This window comes from Canis lupus, chromosome 7 (genome assembly GCF_011100685.1).
Source record: "Canis lupus familiaris isolate Mischka breed German Shepherd chromosome 7, alternate assembly UU_Cfam_GSD_1.0, whole genome shotgun sequence".
NCBI classification, from domain to species: Eukaryota; Metazoa; Chordata; class Mammalia; order Carnivora; family Canidae; genus Canis; species Canis lupus.
The window spans coordinates 25,468,412-25,483,193 of NC_049228.1; the positions used below are offsets into that span (position 1 = coordinate 25,468,412).

The following is a 14,782-nucleotide window of genomic DNA, read 5'->3' on the forward strand; positions in this document are numbered from 1 at the left end:
CTCCTCCTCCTCCTCCTTCTTCTTCTTCTTTTTGAGGTATTAATTCTTCTTTAAATCTTTGGTAGAATTCCCCTGGGAAGCCATCTGGCCCTGCACTCTTGTTTGTTGGGAGTTTTTTTATTACTACTTCAGTTTCCTTGCTGATTATTGGTCTGTTCAGATTTTTTACTTCTTCCTGATTCAGTTTTGGTAGTTTATATATCTCTAGGAATGCATCCATTTCTTCCAGATTGCCTAATTTGTTAGTATATAGTTGCTCATAATATGCTCTTATAATTATTTGTATTTCTTCAGTGTTGGTTGTGATCTCTCCTCTTTTATTCATGATTTTATTTCTTTGGGTCCTTTATCTTTTCTTTTTTAAAAGTCTGGCCAGGGGTTTATCAATCTTATTAATTCATTTAAAGAACCAGCTCTTAGTTTCATTTATTTGTTCTACTGTTCTTCTGGCTTCTATTTCATTGATTTCTGCTCTAATTTTTATTATTTCTCTTCTGCTTTATTTGCTGTTCTTTCTCCAGCTCCTTTAGGTGTAAGGTTAGAACTTTGAAAACTTTTGTGAGCTTTTGAGAACTTTTGTGTTTCTTGAGAAAGGCTTGTATTGCTATATACTTCCCTCTTAAGACCACTGCATCCCAAAAATTTTGAAGAGTTGTGCCTTCATTTTCATTTGTTTCAGTGAATTTTTTTAATTCTTTAATTTTCTGGTTGACTCATTCATTCTTTGGTAGGATGCTCTTTAGCCTCCATTATTTGAGTTCTTTCCGAATTTCCCCTTGTGATTGAGTTCCAGTTTCAAAGCATTGTGGTCCAAAAATATGCGGGAATAATCCTAGTTTTTTGGTATCAGTTGAGACCTGATTTGTGACCCAGTATGTGATCTATTCTGGAGAATGTTCCATGTGCACTCGAGAAGAATGCGTATTCTATTGCTTTAGGATGGAATGTTCTGAATATATCTGTTGAGTCCATCTGGTCCAGGGTGTCATTCAAAGCCTTTGTTTCATTGTTGATCCTTCTGTATGATTCAAAGGTATGACAAATGGTTCTTTACTCCCTCACTTTTAATTTGGAGGTGTCTTTTGGTCTAAAATGAGTCTCTTGCAGACAACATATCAATGGTCTTGCTTTTTTTATCCAGTCTGATACCCTGTGTTTTTTGATTGGGGCATTAAGCCCGTTTACATTCAGAATAACTATTGAACAATATGAATTTAGTCCCATTGTATTACCTGTAAAGTTAGTGTTTCTGTATATTGTCTCTTTTCCTTTCTGGTCTATTTTACTTTGGGGTTCTCTCTTTGCTTAAAGGATCTCTTTTTAATATTTCTTGTAGGGCTGGCTGGGTGATCACAAATTCTTTATTTTGTTTGTCCTGGAAGTTTTTTATCTCTCCTTCTATTTTGAATGACATCATAGATGGATAAAGTATTCTTGGCTGCATACTTTTGTCATTTAGCATCTGGATACATTATGCCAGTCCTTTCTGGCCTGCCAGAACTCTGTGGATAGATCTGCTGCTAGTCTAATGTTTCTACCCTTGTAGGTTACAGACTTCTTGTCCCAAGCTGCTTTCAGGATTTTCTCTTTGTCTCGGAGATTTGAAAGTTTTACTATTCTATATTGATCTATTTTTATTGATTTTTGGGGGGGGGGTTTGCTCTCTGTGCCTCCTCCTGGACTTGAATGCCTGTTTTCTTCCCCATATTAGGAAAATTCTCTGCTATAATTTGCTCCAATATAACTTCTGCTTTTCTCTCTCCTTCCTCTTCTTCTGGGATCCCAATTATTCTAATATTGTTTTGCTTTATGGTATCAATTATCTCTTGAATTCTCTCCTCATGATCCAGTGGTTGTTTACTCTCTTTTTCTCAGCTTCTTAATTCTCCATCATTTTGTTTTCTGTATCACAAATCTCTTTCTGCCTCATTTATTTTAGCAGTTAGAGCCTCCATTTTTGATTGCATCTCATTAATAGCCTTTTTTATTTTGACTTGATTAGATTTTAGTTTTTTTATTTCTCCAGAAAGGGGTTCTCTGGTGTCTTCCATGCTTTTTTCAATCCCTGCTGGTATCTTTATAATCATTTTTCTGAACTCTAGTTCTAGCATCTTACTCATGTCTATACTTATTAGGTCCCTGGCACTTAGTACTGCCTCTTGTTCTCTTATCTGAGGTGAGTTTTTCCATCTTGTCATTCTGCCCAGAGAAGACTAGATAAATGAGGGAACAGATACTAAAATGACAACAACGACCCCAGAGAAATATACACTAAACACATCAGAAGAGACTTGAAAGTGAAAAAAGAAAAAAAGAGAGAGAGAGAGAGAGAGAGAGAGAGAATATAATCAGACAGGTGAATAGAGCAATAAACTGGATCCTGTGTATATTTGGTCCATTTATTAGAAAACTAGATCTCAAAATTGTAATGAAAGAAAAAATTCTATGTACAAAAATATTTAAATACAATGAAAGGATAGAATATAACTGTAAAAATGAAAGTTAAAAGACACACAAAAAAGAAGGAATATAAACAGACACATGAACAGAACAGAGCAATACACTATAGCTTGAGTGTATTTTTGTTAGTTTGCTAGAAGAAACTACATCTCAAAATTATAAAGAAATAAAAACATATATATACAAAAAATACATCGATAGATGTAACTGTGATGATGAAAATTAATAAAGACTTTAACAAAACAGAAAAAACAAAAGGAAGAAGAAAGGAGGAGGAGGAGGAGGAGAAGGGAGAGAAAAAAATGCAGATATGATCAGACAAGTTAAGGAAATAGAGCCATACACTAGATGCTGGGTGTATTCTGGCCTGTTTTTTAGAAGAAACTTCATCCCACAATTGTAAAGAAAGAAAAACATACATATACAAGATAAAATTAAATACAATGAAAGGGTAGAATGTAACTGTAAAAACTAAAATTAAAAAAGATTTTTAAAAAAGAATTGATAAAATAAGAAATTGGTTGAAAAAGGAAGAGAAAAAAAATTAAAATTGAAAAACTAAAGAATCGTGGAGGGAAAATCCATGAATTCTATGTTATATTCCTCTAGCGCTGGAGTTTTGCTGTTCTCAATGTTATAGACTTGGTCTTGGCTGGATGTTCTTGCTAAGCTGGGGGAGGGGTCTGCTGCACTGATTGTCCGGTGTCTTTGCCCTGGGTGGAATTGCATCACCCACACCAGGAGGCCAGGCTAAGTAATCTGCTCCGGATTGCTCTAGTTGGTTTTTGTTCCCTGAAAGCTTTACACACTGCTTTAGAGGATGAGAATGAAAATGGCAGCCTCCCAATCTCCAGCCCTGGAGGCAAAAACTCGGGCCTCACTCTTCAGTGCGCTCTCAGGGAAAAGCAGTCAATCACTCCTGTCCCCCTGGACTCCGTCTCCACTCTGTGCTCACCCAGCCTGTGACCCAGTGTGTCATCTCAGGCATGCAACCCATTTGGGGCCCCCAAACCCTGTAGTCTCCTGCAGTAGGCTCCCATACCACTCCTCCCAGGGGAGAAAGGGGGGCCTCCTGGGTTCTGCTGCTGGCTGGGCCCCTGTTCAAGGAGTGGTCATGCTGACTGGGTGGGGGTTCATGGCTTATGGCAACCCCAAGCTGAGAGCCCACTCCTGGGCTCCCAGATTGAGGCTGGTTTACCCGTTCCAATGCCTGGGAACTCTGCCACACTCAGGCACCCCCTGGTCTTCCTGTGACCCCAGGGATCCTGAGATCACACTGGGGCACCTGGGTTTTGTCCCTGCTTCCTTGCCTGAGCCCCTTTCAGGCAGGGAGATCCCTCACAGGAGCAGACTTCTAAAAGTTCTAATTTTGCCCTCTGCGGCTCTATCCCTTTTCAGCAGGTGGCTGCCTGAGGCTCCCCCATCCACCCCGTGGTTTATCTTCCCATAGATTGCCTCAGATTCACTTCTCCACATCTCCTACATTGTTGCAGAAAGTGGTCGCTTTTCTATTTGTAGAGTTGTGGCTAATTTTTTCTTAGATTTCCGGTTGAGTTCTCAGGTGTTCAGAATAATTTAATAGCTATCTTGGTGAATTCCTGGGACAAGACAATACTAAGGTCTTCTACTCCTCTGCCATCGAGAACCCTCTTGGTATTTTTCTTTTTATGACTGACTTATTCATTTAGCACAATACCCTCTAATTTCATCTATGTTGTTGCAAATGGCAAAATTTCATTTATTTGAATTTTCATTTCAAATTCACTTTTCGTTTGCCAAAAATGGCAAATTTCATATATTTGCCACATCTTTATCCATTCATCTGTTGGTGGGCACTTCAGTTGCTCCCATATCTTGGTTATTGTAAATAATGCTGCAATAAACAAGGACACATATATCTTTCTGAATTAGTGTTTTGTTTTCTTTGGATAAATACCTAGAAGTGGGATTACTGAATCTTATGTTACTTCTAGTTTTAGTTTTTTGAGGAATCTCCATATCGTTTCCACACTGGCTGTATCAGCTTAAATTCTTACCAACAGTATATGAGGGTCCCTCCTCTTAATATACTTATCAACCCTTGTCACTTCTTGTCTTTTTGATACTAGCCATTCTGACTGGTGTTAGGTGACATCTCATTGTGGTTTTGATTTGCATTTCCTTGATGATTTGTTATGTTGAACATCTTTTCATGTGTCTGTTGGTCATCCATATGTCTTCTTTGGAAAAATGTCTATTCAGGTCCTGTGTCCATTTTTAATTGGATTACTAGCTTCTTAACCTATTAATTACTTAGAAGTTACCTTAAAATTTCCAAATATGGCTTATTATTATTATTTGTTTTATCACATTGTGACCAGAGAATGTGTTTTGTATAATGATTCTTGTGATTTGTGGAGATTTGCTTAGTGGCCTAATACTTCAATTTTCCAAAATGGTCTGTTTGCTTTACAAGAATATATATTCTCTAATATTGAGTACAGGGATCTAAATTTGTTCAGGAGATTATTTTGCATATTATGAAGTTTGGACTTCTATATTTTTGCCAGTATTGTTTTTCAACTTAATATAACAAGCTTCCACGATAACTATCAATTTTTCTTTGTGATTCTGCCAGTTTTTACTTTATATAAATAGAAACTATTATTAAGAGCCTACAAGTAGTTATTTTCCTAGTTAATTTTTTTCTCATTATTTAGTTTTCCCTTTATCTCAATTAATGCTTTTTGCCTTCAATTTCATCTGGTATTACTATAGTCATTCCAGTTTTCTTTTGCTTAGTATTTTCCTGCTACAATTTTCTCATCCTTCCACCTTCAAGATTTTGGTGGTCTTAGGTTTAGATATTTTTTTGGTGACATATAATTAGATTTTGTTATTTTGTTATTTGAGAATCTCTGCTACATGAAAAACTAGTTTAGTATTTATTGTGATTAAAAATAGATTTAGAGAGATCCCTGGGTGGCTCAGCGGTTTAGTGCCTGCCTTTGGCCCAGGGCACGATCCTGGAGTCCCGGGATCGAGTCCCGCGTGGGGCTTTTGGCATGGAGCCTGCTTCTACCTCGCCTGTGTCTCTGCCTCTCTCTCTCTCTCTCTCTCTCTATCATGAACAAATAAATAAATAAATCTTTAAAAAATAGATTTAGAAAAAATAAAATAAATAAAAATAGATTTAGAAGGACAAAATATTTTAAAAGATTTGAGGCACCAAGGAAGATATATGGACAGAAAATAGCATTTGAGGAAATATGCTCAACACCATAAGTCATTGGAGAAATTAAAAGCACGGTGATATGTACCACTACATATCTACTGGAATGGTAATAACAGCAACAGTAACAAGCCTGATAATACCAAGTGCTGGTAAGAATGCAGTGAGAATGCAAAATGGTACAGCCACTTTGGAAAACAGTTTAGGAGTTTTTTTAAAAAGTTAAACATAAAAAAAACATATACTTGCCCCATGACCCAGCAATTCCACTTCTGTGTATTTACTGAAGCTAAATGAAAGTTTATGTTTACACTAAAACCTGTGTGAATCTTTTTTTATAGCTGCCTTATTCATAATCTGTAAAGTCTAGGAACAACTTAAATGCTCCTCAGCTCATGAATGAATAAACAAATTGTGACACATCTTACAAAGGAATATTATCCAGCAATGAAAAAGGAGCATTAACAGGCACAACATAGAAGAATTTCAGATGCCTTTATGTTAAGAGAAGGAAACCAGACTCAAAAGGCTACCTATGTATAATTCCATTCATAGACCTTCCTTCTAGCAAAGGCAAAACAGTAGGTTTGGAGAACAGATCATTTGTTGCCAGAGACTGGGGATAGGGAAACAAATTAACTACAAAGGGGAACATGAGGACATTTTAAAGAAAGATTTATTTATTTATTTATTGAGGGAGAGAGACAGAGACAGAGAGAGACAGAGAGAGGGTTGGGGCAGAGGGAGAAAGAGAGTCTTTTTTTTTTTTTTTCTTTTTGAGAAAGAGAGTCTTAAGCAGACTCCACACTGAGCATGGAGCCCAATGTGGGGCTCAGTCTCATGACTCTGAAATCACAACCTGAGCTGAAACCAAGAGTTGGACACTTTAATAAACTGTGCCACCCAGGTGCCCTGAGGACATTTTTTGAGTGATCTGTTTTGTATCTTAATTGTGGTCATGGTTACATGACTGTATCTGCCAAAATTCATAAAACTCTACATCAAAAGAATGAATTTCACTGAATGTAAATTAAAAATAACTTTAAAAAAATCAAAAGAAATAGATTTAAATTTGTTTCTCAATTTTGCACTTTGCACTTACCATGCTTTTCCTTTGCTTCTCATTCTTTCTTTCCTTCTTAAGTTGGTTCAGTTGTCTTTATCCTTTAATTCCTTTTTCTTGTTTAAAAGTTTTATATTCAATTTCTATTTTTTTTAGATTGTATCTATTTATTCATGATAGACACACAGAGAGAGGCACAGATAGGCAGAGGGAGAAGCAGGCTCCTCACAAGGAGCCTGATGTGGGACTCGATCCCAGACCCAGGGATCATGCCCTGCACCAAAGGCAGACACCCAACTGCTGAGCCACCCAGGCATCCCTCAATTTCTACTTTTGAGCAAGACACTACTACTAATTGCCCATCTGATCTGCATTCTCCCTTTCTTTCTCATTAACAGAAACTTACTAGATTTTGCTTGGTAGGGTAGTGGGCCCAGTGTGAATTATTCTATTTCTCATCAAGTGGTAGCTGTGTAGCCTCAGAAAAGAGCATGGCTAATGAAGTATATATAAACCTCTGTTGAATAAAGCTTCTAGAAAGCTCTTAATAAGAGGGCCAAATCAGCTAGCATGTGCTTTTTGCCCTTTGTTTTACCTCTTTTTCTGCCTGCAGCCCTGGAGATCAACACTGAGGAAACACAAAAGCAGGAAAAATTTGCATTCCATTTTAAGAACATTTTGATATTGGGAACTATTAAGCTGGACTAGCAACAAGAAAGATTGTGAATTGTTCTTATAACAATAAGATAGAATCTCTTTTGTTAGGAAGGGATGGTTTCTTTCAGGCAGGTAACCTAGAATACCTTTTAAAGTTATTTTTCAGAGTAATTTCAGAGTTACATATAAAATATGTAACTAAGATCTGATTCTTCCATAAGTAAATGCAGTCATGCCATCTTTAAATGTTAAATCTAATACTGTGCTATGAATTGGTTTCACAGGTCTTGCTAATAGGATTAGTTAGCCTTCTTATGACATTCATCATACTTGGATATGTGGTTCTGAAATTCAATAAAGATTTGTGGGATTTGCAGTCTTCCATACTCTTTAGCATGATCGTTGGCATGACAGATCCTGTTCATTCTGTGAATTCACTGAAAACTATTGGTATGTCAGATTTATTTCTTACATTGAAAATAAAAGGATAAATTATTTTCTTTTGATCTGGGTTTTTTTTTTTTTTTTTTTGCATGATTTGTGCATGATTTGCGCGGAATAGATATTTATGCTACTTTTCTTGCAGATGGGGCATTGGTTGACTTGAAAGATGCAATGCAAATAAGGTGACCCAAGATCTCGGATAAATAATGCCAATTATAATCTCAATGGATTTTTTATTTTTAAAAAATAATTTATTTATTTATTTATTTATTTATTTATTTATTTATTTATGAGAGAGAGTGAGCACAAGTGGGGTGAGGGAGAGGGAGAAGCAGACTCCACGCTAAGCAGGGAGCCCCATGCAGGGCTTGATCCCAGGACTCGATTGCAGGACTCCAGGATCATGAACTGAGCCGAAGGCAGACACTACCAGTGGAGCCACTCAGGCACCCTTCAACAGATTTTTTTTTCTTTTTTTTTGATGTAGTCCCAACAGTTTATTTTTGCTTTTATTTCCCTTGCCCAAGGATATGTACACATAAATATGTTGCTGAGGCCAATGTCCAAGAGCTTACTGCCTGTTTTCTTTTAGAAGTTTCATGGTTTCATATCTCACATTTAGGTCTTTAGGTTCAAGTGTTACAGTACACTGGAACCGTCCCCTCTGAACCACTTACTACAGAGCAGTGTCCAACTTTTTCAACAGTGTTATCCAAAGAATCATTCTACAATGATGGAAATATTCTATCTCTCTGCTTTCTGTTAAGATAGCCACTAACTGCTCGTGACTTTTGAGCATTTGAAATGTGGATCATATGACCAAGAAGATGAAATTTTAATTTTGTTTATTTCTAATTAATCTAAATCTAAATAGCCATGTGGGGCTAATGGCTGCCATATTGGATAGAACCGTTTTACAAAAAAAAAGCTGAGCAAGTCACTTCCCTACTTAAAAGCCACCAACAGTTTCCAATGACCTTTCAAATAAGGTTTAAAGTCCTCAGTTTGATATTCAAAGACAAGCTGACCCCTACCCCATTAGTTGCTCCCTGTAACACCTGTTTACTTGGTCTTCTTTATGTTCCTGTGACATACTATGTTCCTTCCACCCTCCAGGAGCTGATTCAGGTTGCTCTCTCTGCCAGGAAAGTTCTCTCCATCCTCACCCAATACTCCTCTTTCTTACATCCTATACAAAAACAACTTCAAAATGGATGAAATACATAAATGTGAGGAAACCATTGAGATCCTAGAGAAGAACACAGGCAGCAACCTCTTTGACTTTAGCCATAGCAACTTCTTACTAGACACATCACCAGGGGCAAGGCAAACAAAAGCAAAAATGAACTATTGAGACTTCATCAAGATTAAAAGCTTTTGCACAGCAAAGAAAACAATCATAGCAACATTATCAACAATAGCTAAACTATTATAGAGTCCAAATGTTCATTAATTGATGAATGGATAAAGAAGAGGTGGTATATGTATACAATGGAATATTACTCAGCCATCAAAAAGAATGAAACCTTGCTATTTGCAATAATGTAGATGGAGCTAGAGTGTATTATGCTAAGTGCAATAAGTCAGTTGGAGAAAGACAAATATCATATGATCTCACTCATATGTGGAATTTAAGAAAGAAAACAGTTGAACACATGGGAAGGGGGGGCGGTAAGGGAGAGAGGGAAATAAACCATAAGAGACACTTAACAATATAGAACATACTAAGGGTTGATGGAGGGAGGTGAGTCGGAGGATGGGATAGATTGGTGAAGGGTATTAACAAGGGCACTTGTGATGAGTCCTGGGTGTTGTATGTAAGTGGTGAATCCAGTTCTCCAGAAACCAAAATTGCACTGTATATTAGGTAAGTAAAATTTAAATTAAAACAACAACAACAACAACAACACCCCCCTCCCCACATTTACTTTAAAAAGAAAGAAAGAAAAAAAAGCACTACCTCCCTTTTGGACTAGCTAACCTTAAGCGGGTAGTGGAAGGGTGTATAGTTTATTTAAAAGAAATGGGTTAAAAAAAAAAAGAAATGGGTAAGAATATAATTTGGCAAACATGTTCAATAATAGCTTATTCCCAAGAGAGTTTCAGGTCTTGCAGTACTTCCCCTTTTATTTGGTAACAGATAATTTCATTCTAAAATATCCCCCTGATTCATGTTTTATTAGCAGTAGTAAAAACATGAAATGATTAGATGCTATGGTTTCTGTTTTTGACTCAGAAATATTTTCCTAACCAATTTGAAGGTATTGTTTATATTTAGTGAAAATATATTGCCTTATGATTGGAATGGGAAACCTCTAAACTTGCCAGCAAGTGGAATTACCAATTTTACACCACCCATTTATTTTATTTTTTATTTTGTTAAATTATTTATTTATTTATAATAGTCACACAGACAGAGAGAGAGGCAGAGACATAGGCAGAGGGAGAAGCAGGCTCCATGCACTGGGAGCCCGATGTGGGATTCGATCCCGGGTCTCCAGGATCACGCCCTGGGCCAAAGGCAGGCGCTAAACCGCTGCGCCACCCGGGGATCCCTACACCACCCATTTATATTTGCAGTTGGGAAAATGTAAGTTTTAAGACACTTTTGGTGGTGATATCCTAAATTGTCATATTTCTCAAAAAGTCTAATCCTGTCCTCTTTCTCTCTTTTCTAAGTACAATTTTTATCCTATTTTTCCTTCATCTGCCTTTCTTTTTTAGCCATTTGTATTGGCCAGTTGTTTTATTCACCTCATTTTTTCCTGTTCCCTTTTCTGAAATGTCTTGACTATAAGTGGCTATAGTAAACTATAAACTTTATTGCAGTTTCTACATTCAACTTTTTTTCAAAAAGGAAGTGTAATAGAAAGTTTTTTTATTTCTTTAAAAGAAAACTAGTAAAGGTATTTAGCTCTTAGTTAATATTTTCCTTAAATCAGTAATGCTCAAGGTGATATGTGGATTCTGGATCCAATAACATTTTTTCCTAGTAAGACAAATTTGACTCAGGGGGGGATATCACTCTTGCTTTTTTATGGTGTTTGCAGAGTCACCATTTAGGCTCTATATTGTCCTTTCTTCAAAACAGTTTATTTCTAATTGTCATAACACATTAATTTTTTAAGGAAAAATATTTTTTGCTATATGTCTAAAATTATCATGATATACAAAACTACAGTTCCTACAATGTAAATAGTGCTTCTTTTGATGTGGTGCCCTATGCAATGCATCAATCTCGGTGTCCTGACCCACTGAAAAATTAGTGGGGGTTCACATGTGAATGAAAAGGAACTTGTCTATTCATAACCTGTTTGAAAAGAATGCATTGGGCTCACACAGTTTTATACTTTAAAACAAATCTGGAGAGACATCTGGATTGCTCAGTTGTTGAGCGTCTGCCTCAACAGTATAATCTAACAGTAACAGTATAGTATTAACAGTATAGTATAATTAACAGTATAGTATAATCTCAATTGAGGAAAAAGTTTATAAGCTTAGAAAAAAAGACCTCAACATTAAGTTGTATCTGAGTTGTGAAATTGCATGGGCTTTGTTTTATTTTGTTTTGTTTGTTTCATTCTTTCCTTTTCCAAATTTTACAATGAATTAGAGAATATAAGTTAGTTCCACATTAAGCCAATAAAGAATGAGAGAGTAATTCTTGTGGTATTTTGCCATTAAACACAACTAAATTCAAATTCAAAGCTTCATACTTCAGACCTTGTATTTTACGTGTTCCTGGTTGACTCACTGAATTTGAGGGAAATGTGAAAGAATTTCTTGACCAGCTGAAGCCAAAATCCTGTTAGCTTTAAACCTGTTTAACCAGTATATTTGTGCCTTCTATCACAGTCAAAGCTAGCAAAAAGTAGTAAGCTGAATATTGGTTAGCAACCCTCTTGGGCATTTCCTGAGTGCAATTTGAAACTGACCCCCGTACGTGCGTGGAGGACAGGGAGAGATTATAAAGAAAGAGTCAGGCCACTGCAGGTTAGTAGGTAGCAGCTTTTATAAGCAAAAGAAACTTACATTCAAGGCTTATCTTGGGCAGCAGCAAGATGAAAGCATCCCTGCACCTATCTGCCTTCCACATCTTAAAAGTTTTTGTAGAGGCCTTAACTGGGTCCAGTCACATATACCGTGCAGGTGTTCTGAACAGCACATCAATATTTCTTTTTTCTTTTTTTAGGATTTTATTTATTTATTTATTCGAGAGAATGAGAGAGAGAGAAAGAGGCAGAGACACAGGCAGAGGGAGAAGTAGGCTCCATGCTGGGAGCCCAATATGGGACTCCATCCCGGGATTCTGGGATCAGGCCCTGAACGGAAGGCAGACACTCAACACTGAGTCACCCAGGCATCCCCACATCACAATTTCAGGGCTCTATCCTTGGAGCAGCCTCCAGAGGTGGAAAAGGCAAGTGAAACCCACATTCCAAGCACAGAGGAGGGGCTGAAGAGCCTCAGATCACCCAGATCCAAGTCATGGGTCAACCGCCAGTCATATATCCTTCGTGATATCAAAAAAGCAGGAAAATATGCGCCACGGAGAGTACAAAAATAACAAGTAGAAACAGATTGAGTAATGAGGCAGATGGCGGAATTAGTAGATAAAAACATTAAAGCAGCTACTGTAACTCTATTCTATATGTTCAAAAAATTAGAGAAAAGATTAAGATCAGGGTAGAAATTACTCTTATTAGCTTATGAGAGCCCATTGTTAAATAATCAGGAATTTTGCAAGCCAGTTATTAACCCACTGGACATATATGGTAGATAGAAAAGAGACCTAAATAAAATTTCTAGAGATGAAAAATACAGTATCTAAGGCAAAAATTCCACTGATGGAAGAAGATTAGCACTGCAGAAGAAAGTATTAGTGAACTTAAAGATGCAGCAATGGAAGCTATCCAAAATGAAACACATGAAGAGAAAGACCTTAGTCTTTCCTAATAAGTGAACAACATCAGTGAGCTGGGGGATGACTTCAAGTGGCTTAATATACAAGTCCCCAAAAGAGAGGGAGAAAGGAAAAAAATTCGAAGAAATAATGGATGAAAAATTTCTGAATTTGATGAAGATTTTACAGTCACAGATTTCAAGAAGCTCAACATACCATGAGCCCAAGAAACACAAAACTGCATCATGGCACATAAGAATCAAGTTCCTAAAAAGCAACGATAAAGAGACTATCTTAAAGGCAGCCAGAGGGGAAAAAGAGACACATTATATACAGAGAAACAAAAATAATAGTGACTTCTTTTCAGAAACAGTGCAAGCCAAAAGATGGTGGAGCAACATTGTTAAATTACGAAAAGGAAAGCTTAGAAGTCTCAGTGAAAATATCTTTCAAAAGCAAAAGTGAAATAAAACTTTTTTAAAAAAAGATTTTATTTATTCATGAGAGGCAGAGAGAGAGAGAGAGAGAGAGAGGCAGAGACACAGGCAGAGGGAGAAGCAGGCTCCATGTACCAGGAGCCCGACGTGGGATTCGATCCCGGGTCTCCAGGATCGCGCCCTGGGCCAAAGGCAGGCGCCAAACCGTTGCGCCACCCAGGGATCCCAAAAGTCTGTCTTAAGTTCATGATCCCAGGGTCTTGGGATCGAGCCCAATGTTGGACTCTCGGCTCAACAGGGAGCCTGCATCTCCCTCTCCCTCTGCCTGCCGCCCTGCCTGCTTGTGCTCTCTCTCTCTCTCTCTCATTCTCTGTCCAATAAATTAATAAAATCTTACAAAAAAAAAAAAAAGAAGTATCCCATGATATGAGGAAAAGTAGTCATTTAACTGGACACATTGCCATCTTGGATAAAAACAGTATTGTTACCAAGAACAAAGGATGGATACTGGTTGGGCTAGTACCAGTCACTATCACCCTACTCATAAGTTGTATTATCATAAAGCAATTAATTTGATTATATTTTCCATTATACTTAACTGTGAATAAGTGCCAATAAGATTTTGTACTTAATTTTTAATAACAGCTTTATTGAAATATAATCTACATACCATAAAATTCATCCTTTTTTTTTTTGAAAGATTTTATTTATTTATTCATGAAAGACACACACACACACAGAGGCAGAGACACAGGCAGAGAGAGAAGCAGGGAGCCCAATGTGGGACTCAATCTTGGGACTCCAGGATCACGCCCTGGGCTGAAGAAGACAGGTGCTCAACCGCTGAGCCACCCAGGCATCCCAAAATTCATCCTTTTAAACTGTACAGGGGCACAGTTTAGTCAGCAGAGTCTGTCAGCAGAACATATGATTCTTGATCTTGGGGTTATGAGTTCAAGCCCCATGTTGGGTGTGGCGCCTACTTAAAAAGAAAAAATGTAAAAACAAAACAAAACAAAATTGAACTGTACAAGTCAGTGGTCTATATCTGCAGAGTTATACAAACATCATAACTATCTAATTTTAGAACATTTTTTATCACCCAAAAGAAATCTCTTACCCTTTAGCAGTCACTCATCATTTCCCTGTCCCCCAAGCCCCTGGCAACCGGTAGTCTATTTTCTGTCTATGGGTTTGCCTATTCTGGACATTTCATACAAATCAAACCATACAATATGTTTTTTGCGTTTGGCTTCTTTCACTTTGTATAATGTTTTAAAAGTTCATCCGTGTTGTAACATATATCAATCAATATTTCATTCTTTTCTGTGGTTGAATAGTTGAATTGATTATTATGAATAATACCACTATGAACATTCATGTACAGATTTTTGTGTGGACATAGACTTCAACTCTCTTGGGCATATGTCTGATATGAAAGGAAGAGAGAGAGAGAGAGAGAGAGAGTGTCTGTGTGTGTGTGTGTGAGTGAGTGTGCCTGAGCATGTGTGTGTGCCAGGGGAGGGGCAGAGAGAGGTGGAGAGAGAGAATCTTAAGTAGGCTCCACACCCAGCATAGAGCCTGATGCAGGGCTTGATCTCATAACC

General features: G+C 37.3%; 1 protein-coding gene across 13 annotated transcripts in view; it reads left to right on the forward strand.

Annotated features, from left to right (window-relative positions):
* SLC9C2 (solute carrier family 9 member C2 (putative)) overlaps positions 1 to 14,782 on the forward strand; it is a 96,834-nt gene that overhangs the window by 8,903 nt on the left and 73,149 nt on the right. For all 13 annotated transcript variants that reach the window (XM_038542484.1, XM_038542483.1, XM_038542490.1 and 10 more), the window contains one exon: positions 7,676 to 7,841. In XM_038542484.1, coding sequence (XP_038398412.1) covers positions 7,676 to 7,841 — 166 coding nt within the window. The remainder of the gene's footprint in view (positions 1 to 7,675; positions 7,842 to 14,782) is intronic.